This window comes from Podarcis tiliguerta (genome assembly GCF_965153285.1).
Source record: "Podarcis tiliguerta genome assembly, chromosome: 7".
Lineage (NCBI taxonomy): Eukaryota > Metazoa > Chordata > Lepidosauria > Squamata > Lacertidae > Podarcis > Podarcis tiliguerta.
This window is the reverse complement of record NC_139540.1, coordinates 88,131,626-88,140,379: the sequence shown is the minus strand read 5'-3', so window position 1 is coordinate 88,140,379 and position 8,754 is coordinate 88,131,626. Positions and strand designations below refer to the sequence as shown.

Sequence of the window (8,754 nt, the reverse complement as noted above, 5' to 3'; positions counted from 1 at the left end):
CACCTTAGTGTGATATTCCTCCCCGTAGGAGGCTCAGAGGTATCAAAATAGATTTTAAAAAGCTAATTGAAAAACCTGATGAATTGAAACATCACAATGGCTTAACCCCACATTACTGGATGTTCAGCTCTGATTGTGTGCGTCCAAATACCACCCAGTTTTGAACGTTTCTGCATTATGCTCCAACTTTGTTTCTTTTAATTTACAGTATAACTTGAATAGTGAAAAAGACCCCGTGGTTATTGTTACTTCTACTACGGGTACAGGAGAGCCACCGGACACAGCAGTCAAGTTTGTTAAGGAAATTAACGATAAATCTCTGCCGTCGGACCACTTTTCCCATTTACGATACGGATTGCTAGGTAATTTGCTTGTAAGCTGCTATTCGTATAAAGCAGGGGAGAAACCTTGTTGCAAAAAACTGCAGGCTGGATCCAATATATTTTTGATCGAATTGCTTAACTATGATCACAGTTAGTATAGCTGTGCGGCCCTCATTACGAGTATGGATGAGGCACCACACAGAATCAGGGTACAATTCAAGCCTCTCTGAAATAAGGATTTAGCTGTACTTTCTTCATTGGGAAATATGAGCTATATATTTTTAAATTTTACAATTTAGCATCCTTTGTATTTTTAGACTGTGTTTTTGCTATATCTTTCCGTATTTTAAAATTATGATCCATGAAAGAACTCTGATCCAACAAATGTGATTCCAAAGTCAATGGCAAATTGGTATGAATTTCAATTGTATAACCAAAGGGGATTATTTCATTTATGATAGTGAAATAAAAAATAGCACTATACATTATTTTTTTACTTCATGTGTGCTGTTGAATAGGAAACCAGTAAAAAAAAAAACATGACTTGGTGTTTTAACTTTACTTATTGAATTCGAACATGCTTTTCTGCTTTTAAGGTACTATCAGCCATATATAGCCAGCTATTCTGCTAATTAATTAATTTTGTCTTTTAAAATTTGGAAGTCTGAAGAATAGGATGATGACTTAAATACAGGCATCCAAAACTTAATTGTGGAAGAGGACTTGCCTATTGCACTTTGGCGATTGTGAATATTGCCCATAATTCATTGACTTTTTCACTAATAATTCTGGTGCCTGGCTACTTACCTTTATCAATGAGCAATTTTTTATTTTTATTTTTTTTTGTAATAGCAGTTGATTCCCAACCAGATTGCAGGGAGGTAATGGTTTTCTCTAGATAGCTGTTTGGAGGGATGGGTAGGAGCAGCAGCCTAAGCCTCCAGGTTGCTAAAATGGCGCATGCCCCCACTTTCTGCTTTTGTGGCCCCCTTTCTTTCTCCTTTCTGTTTCTCCTGCTGCACAGAGGAAGTGGCTGTTCCTAGAGCAGGTCTGTGTGCTTCGCAGTTACTTCCAGATAGCCTGAGAGCACTACGACACCATGTGGGGCCGCTGCCCAGCAATTATGCCACACGTCATCCGTTTCCAGCATCACCTGGGGCAGGCAGGGAGGGGTGAAGAGTGAGAATGAGAACCGTTCTCTCTGTTCCAGTCCTTATGCGAAACATTTCAAGCTGCGTAGAAGAGAAGTGCTTCTTTCTGAGTTAGTATCTTAGGGCCAGTCCAGATTGGACTGATGGTGCCAGTTCCCAGTTCAGAAGAAACTTACATTCTTGTTCTCCTCTTCTGAACCGCCTGAATGGTTTAGAGACTGGGACAGGTGAGAGAGTCAGCTTTGGAAAATTCCACCCTGCCTTACCAAAGCTTTGGGGGGGGGGACACAGTTGGACTCTGCATGGAAGAAACCATTGTCTACTTGGCACCATCCATGTCTGCACAAGGAGGCCTGTGTTGGCAATCCTAGGAACTTGTGCTTATTGTTTTGTAGTTTGTCTTACTGCTGCATCAAAGCTGGAGGGCAGAGTTTGATTTATTCTGAAACACCTTCTCCAGGGAATTGATCTGATGCAGGTTTTCTTGGTTTGCCTTTTCCCTTACTGTTATTTGCAGGCCTGGGAGACTCAGAATACACATTTTTCTGCAATGGTGGGAAGATAATAGACAAACGATTTCAGGAACTTGGAGCACAACGCTTTTATGAGGTTGGACTCGCTGATGATGCTGTCGGGTAAGAAACCTAAATTTCTCTGATGAGGTTTTGGTTAAGTCGCCTTGTGTGGCATTTGTTCCAATCCCCACCCCCACCCCGGCTATTTATAGCCCCATCTGGACACCAATTTAGAAACTGAGGAGGAGCAAAATAGGAGAGATCTGCCAGTGAAATAATTTACTTTTCCCCAAACTAAGCACAAGGGTGGAATGACTCTCCACTGCTACTAAAAATTTCATTTCTATCCTAGATGAAGATTGCTCCTGCATCATGCTTCCTTCATTCCCCCAGGAAATATTCCCAGAAGCAGACAGTGTGTCAGCAGTAGCCATGGGCAATTGTGACGGTTCAAGTTAAGAGCATAGCTTGTTTAGCCTCAGCTGAAATGACCCCACTGAGTCTTTTTGCCCACTGGTTCTGCAGAGCTACTGGGCAGAAACATTCCCAAACTCCTGTGTACAGCTGCCTTCACTGCTGCCTTGCCCTCCTGCTCCATATCTCTTCTTGGAAAGAGCCTCTTGTGACTTGATCTCCCAGAAGAAGTAAGAGGAGTTGAAATTGATAGACATGGTTGAATTTGTCCTTCTTTGCCTCATTAAGTACTGCTATTGTTTTCGTTTTTTGCAAATGCAGTGCAAAGAGCAGCACAGCACATCCCAGGAAGTAAATATCTTGCTGGGGCTCTTGTGATTATATCAGCTCTGGTGTGCTGCTTTTAATAATGGCTTTTAAAGTGGGAGAAAGCCAATAGCCTGCACACGTAGCCAGAAGAGCGAACTTGGTTATTCAACACATCATTATTAATAAAGTTTTAACCTTAATAGTCTTTTCAAATTCATGTATCAGTGGCATTTAACACCCTACAGGATAAGCAAAATTTACAAATCTCTACTATAAGATGCTGGAGATCCAGAGCAATTTGAGCAAGAAACTTCATACACGTTTCCTGACCACATGTCACTATAAAGAAAAATTCTGGAACAACATATGAAGAAAACCCAAAATGATTCTTTTGTTCGCAGTCCAGACAGAAATAGAAAAGGTGGACATACAGTTAGTCACATATCTTCTGATAGGTGCAAGACTGCGCATTAGTCATCTCTGGAGAAACAAAAATCCACCTCCTGTATCAGAATAAAAGGAAAATATGGGAAAAGCCTTATTATTTAGATTAACATACCAAATAAGAGCTAGCATCAGAACAGTAAATAAGAAAACATTTTTTAAAAGATGGGCATTTCTAAGTTTCTGGAATGAGAAAATTAAATATAATACCACACATTGTAACTTTTCCCCACTACTATAAAGTCTGTTAAAATATGTTAAAGTCCTGTCTAGTGAGATATGTGTGCAATGTCTCAGTTCCTGCTTTTTCTTTTGTAAACCGCTCTTTAAAAAAACCAACATAAACCTTTGAAATAACTTGTAAACTGTGTTTAAATAATCTGCAGGTGCTGTTTGGGTGCTGACATTTATCCTGATCTTTTCATACATACTTTTTAAAATTCACTTTTTTTGCTTGGTTTCAGTTTGGAACTGGTGGTTGACCCTTGGATTGCTGGACTTTGGCCTGCCCTCCACCAAGAATTTGCATCCAGAAAGAAAGAAAGAAACCACACTGAACAACCTTCATCTCTTTGTGCTGATGCAGTTTGTAACTCGTGCATAAACTCCAGAGTAGAGCGTTTGAAGCTAGAAGTTTCGGGTGTGAACAATGATCTCCTAGCAAAAGCAGTTACTAAGTCAGAACTTCCCCTTCAAGGCTCTCAGCCTTCACTTTTCCACTCGGTTCCTCCACTTTCACAGTTGGCCCTTAATGTTCCTGCTCTGCCACCAGAATACCTAGAAGTGCACTTTCAAGAAAGCTCTGAGCAGGTAGGTCTCCCACAGGGACACCATTTCCAGATGTAAAACTCCGATCTTCTGTAAGTTTACATTTGGGAACTAAAGATGCAATATGATTTTAAAGTTACTTATTTGTGAAGAAGGGAAATGATTTTATTATTACATTTATATCCATTTTTTTCCTTCAAGGAACGCACATTGGTGCGTGTGGTTCTCCTTCCCCCCATGTTATCCTCACAAGTGGGGAGAGGAAGATAAGAGATGATTGTTTTTACTGGGAAAGACCACAGTGGCTTTCTTCTAAAGTTGGAGAGTTAAACATGTTCTCAGCTCTTTCATTGAAATGATAGGCCTTGATGTGCTGGGGGGGCAGGGCAGGATCATGTATATATTCTACTGTTATTTCATATAATGGTGTACAAATATGTATGTGCTTATTCCTTTGGTCTAAATTTACGTCAGCTTGTTTTTAGGATCCCAGCCTGTGTTGCGTTTCGGAGAGCTCCGTTTTCCAGGTTCCTGTCATCAAGGCTGTTCAGCTTACTAGGGATGATGCAATTAAAAGGACTTTGCTGCTAGAACTTGATATTTCTGTAAGTTGAATTAGTTTGGGGTTTTTTGATTAACTTGACAGAAATGATAATGATGATAAACCTACGGTACAAGACAACCCTTTTGAAGTCCACTGTCCCAATTTTAACACTAAACAAGTTTTAAAATATGATTTTACAAGGGGAATCTGCAATAAATGTTGCAATGTGAAGTGCTCCTCTTTTGTGTTCCAACCAGGCAGCTGTTCCCTTTTCCAAGACATTCCATTCCCTCTTCCCAGGTTTCTGGGTATCACCAGATCTATCCAGTCCATCATTTCATGTCCACTGAACTTCTCAGTTCACAATGAGTTGGTTTGGGCTGCTCCTGCATTAAGTTCCTCCCTCCCAAATTCCGTAAAACTTTGGGATTACCTGCCAGTGCCTCTTTTTGATGTGTCAGTGGTGCCATTTGGACTACCTAAGGATCCAGACATGGCCCTCAATTTGGTAAACAGAAGTGTATCAGTACATGCTGCAGTAGATGTTCAGGTTAGTACAGTGGTGCCCCGCAAGACCAATGGCTCGCAAGACGGAAAACCCGCTAGACGAAAGGGTTTTCCATTTTTCAATGCGCTTCGCAGGACGAATTTCTCTATGGGCTTGCTTCGCAAGACGAAAATGTCTTGCGATTCTTGCGATTTTTTTTCGCTCCCCACCCCCTTTTTCTAAGGCACTAAGCTGCTAATAGCCTTTTAGCAGCTAATCCGCTAATCCCTTAAGCCTTTAATAGCCGCTAATAGCCGCTAATTCCGCTAATCCGCTAATAGGGTTGCTTCGCAAGACGAAAAAACCGCTAGACGAAGAGACTGGCGGAACGGATTCTTTTCGTCTTGCGAGGCACCACTGTATAATGAAACACTTCCTTCACGGGAGTTTATAGTTGCCAATGAGCTGCAAAGGTCTTGGAGGACAAGAAGGAGCACACATCCATTGCTTTGACAAGTGTTTATTTTCACAAATTGTGGCATTAACAGAAGGGATTGTATCTGGCTAATATGTGGAGAAGACCACCGATTTCAATAAGTCTAAAGATTCCTGACTGACTTATTTCCTTATGGTGTCCATGTAGTTCTGAGGCAGTTTCCACTCAGACCCAAACCTGCTTAGCTTTAGCAAGGTGGTGTGCTCGTGCACCGTCAGCCCATACCTTGGGATCAAGTCTGTTGGAATCATGGGTTTCCTTGGATAGGTCTTGCTGAGATAGAATAACCCACAATGTTTGCATGCAATGTAATAGAGGGAAGGAAATGGTGTATGGCACGTGTCTTTTCAGTTTCACATGGACCAACTTGTATTTTAAATACAGAAAACCACATTTAGCTACCAGCCTGGAGATGCCTTTAATGTCATTTGCCCTAATTATACCAGTGAGGTGGAAGAGCTTCTTCATATCTTGGGACTGTCAGAGAAGAAAGATTACTTTGTTTGCTTGAAGGTTAAAGCAGGCACTAAAAAAAGAGGTAGGTTTTATGCATTTACCATGATATTGCATGTGATACTGCCCTTGAGAAGAGAAGAGAAGAGAAAACACATATTGTGTAACTGCCCCTTCATTTTGGGATCTCAGGAGTTCTGTGCAAATTGCATTTCAAGTTAAAATACCTGAGGCACTTGTTAGACAGTCTTGTCCCCAAACTTGTGCCATCTGTCTCTTAGAGCCTTGTGACATATGAGCTTGGACTCCAAAGCTGAAATAATTTTAATCTTTTTACAGCTTCTAAATCATTGCCCTTTCTCTTCTCTTTTCTGAGATTTTGCATATGTGATCCTTTGAGCAAGTAGCAGAATATCTAAAAATGTACTCCAGTTTGATTTTGAAAACTCCCAAAGTTACAGGCAGCAGATGTACTAGCTGGATATCCTATTTGATGTCAGTGGGAAAACAGAAACAAAAATAGACATAGATGGGTTTTAAGGCATTTCAATTTCCATTAGATTTTTAAACTGAAATGTTTGGGGGGCATTTTGTTCTTTCTATTCATTTTAAAACTAATGCACACCCCTAGTTCATATGCCACCAGCATATGTGTGAAGTTGGGGAGCGTTGTCTCAATGTACACCCCTTCCTTAGTCCTGAATATTTTCAAATACAAGCCTAATTTATCACAATGGAACTTACATAAATGTAATAAGTGTAACACCTTACTACTATTTTGTTTGCCCATTTACCTAGTTTGTGGAGATTCTTTTGGAGTTTTTATTGGTCTCATTGGGATTTCGCCACAATGAATAATCTGGTGTCCCACTGCAAATTTGGCCACTGCTCTGTCTGCCTCTGCATTCTGATAACTTCTGTACAAGTTAAATAGTCCTGGTTTAAATGATTACAGAATTTGTGCAGAGCTTGTTGTTTACTTCCCTGCTTTGTGACACTGTCAGTCTACTTAGAATCATAGAATCATAGAGTTGGAAGAGACCACAAGGGCCATCGAGTCCAACCCCCTGCCAAGCAGGAAACACCATCAGAGCACTCCTGACATATGGTTGTCAAGCCTCTGCTTAAAGACCTCCAAAGAAGGAGACTCCACCACACTCCTTGGCAGCAAATTCCACTGTCAGGAAGTTCTTCCTAATGTTTAGGTGGAATCTTCTTTCTTGTAGTTTGGATCCATTGCTCCGTGTCCGCTTCTCTGGAGCAGCAGAAAACAACCTTTCTCCCTCCTCTATATGACATCCTTTTATATATTTGAACATGGCTATCATATCACCCCTTAACCTCCTCTTCTCCAGGCTAAACATGCCCAGCTCCCTTAGCCGTTCCTCATAAGGCATTGTTTCCAGGCCTTTGACCATTTTGGTTGCCCTCCTCTGGACACGTTCCAGTTTGTCAGTGTCCTTCTTGAACTGTGGTGCCCAGAACTGGACACAGTACTCCAGGTGAGGTCTGACCAGAGCAGAATACAGTGGCACTATTACTTCCCTTGATCTAGATGCTATACTCCTATTGATGCAGCCCAGAATTGCATTGGCTTTTTTAGCTGCCACGTCACACTGTTGGCTCATGTCAAGTTTGTGGTCAACCAAGACTCCTAGATCCTTTTCACATGTACTGCTCTCAAGCCAGGTGTCACCCATCTTGTATTTGTGCCTCTCATTTTTTTTGCCCAAGTGCAATACTTTACATTTCTCCCTGTTAAAATTCATCTTGTTTGTTTTGGCCCAGAATCTGTCAAGGTCGTTTTGAAGTGTGATCCTGTCCTCTGGGGTGTTAGCCACCCCTCCCAGTTTGGTGTCATCTGCAAATTTGATCAGGATGCCCTTGAGTCCATCCTCCAAGTCGTTGATAAAGATGTTGAATAAGACCGGGCCCAAGACAGAACCCTGTGGCACCCCACTAGTCACTCTTCTCCAGGATGAAGAGGAACCATTGATGAGCACCCTTTGGGTTTGGTCAGTCAGCCAGTTACAAATCCACTGAGTGGTAGCATAGTCAAGACCGCATTTTAGCAGCTTCTTTACAAGAATATCATGGGGCACCTTGTCAAATGCCTTGCTGAAATCAAGGTAGGCTACATCCACTGCGTTCCCTTCATCTACCAGGCATGTAATTCTGTCATAAAACGAGATCAGGTTAGTCTGACATGACTTATTTTTCAGAAATCCATGCTGACTATTGGTGATCACAGCATTTCTTTCTAGGTGCTCACAGACTGTTTGCTTAATGATCTGCTCCAGAATCTTCCCTGGTATTGATGTCAGACTGACTGGGCGGTAATTATTTGGGTCCTCTCTTTTCCCCTTTTTGAAAATAGGGACAACATTTGCCCTCCTCCAGTCTGCCGGGACTTCGCCTGTTCTCCAGGAATTCTCAAAGATGACTGCCAGTGGTTCTGAGATCACATCTGCCAGTTCTTTTAATACTCTTGGATGCAGTTCATCTGGCCCTGGAGACTTGAATACATCTAAACTAGCCAAGTATTCTTGTACTATCTCCTTAGTTATTCTGGGCTGTGTTTTCTCTACTGAATCATTTGCTCCAAATTCTTCAGGTCGGGCATTGTTTTCTTTATCGGAGAAGACTGAGGCAAAGAAGGCATTGAGGAGTTCAGCCCTTTCTGTGTCCCCTGTTTGCATTTCACTATCTTCTCCTCTGAGTGACCCCACTGTTTCTTTGTTCTTCCTTTTGCTACGAACATACCCATAAAAGCCTTTTTTGTTGCTTTTAACCTCTCTAGCAAGCCTGAGTTCATTCTGTGCCTTAGCTTTTCTGACTTTGTGTCTACAT

General features: G+C 41.6%; 1 protein-coding gene across 4 annotated transcripts in view; it reads left to right on the top strand.

Annotated features, from left to right (window-relative positions):
* MTRR (5-methyltetrahydrofolate-homocysteine methyltransferase reductase) overlaps nt 1-8,754 on the top strand; it is a 31,727-nt gene that overhangs the window by 3,373 nt on the left and 19,600 nt on the right. For all 4 annotated transcript variants that reach the window (XR_014513137.1, XM_083448699.1, XM_083448701.1 and 1 more), the window contains exons 3-7: nt 209-362; nt 1,992-2,109; nt 3,621-3,966; nt 4,410-4,529; nt 5,836-5,989. Coding sequence is in view for 3 of the 4 variants with exons in the window: in XM_083448699.1 (XP_083304825.1) it covers nt 209-362; nt 1,992-2,109; nt 3,621-3,966; nt 4,410-4,529; nt 5,836-5,989 (892 nt within the window). In the remaining variant the exon portion in view is untranslated. The remainder of the gene's footprint in view (nt 1-208; nt 363-1,991; nt 2,110-3,620; nt 3,967-4,409; nt 4,530-5,835; nt 5,990-8,754) is intronic.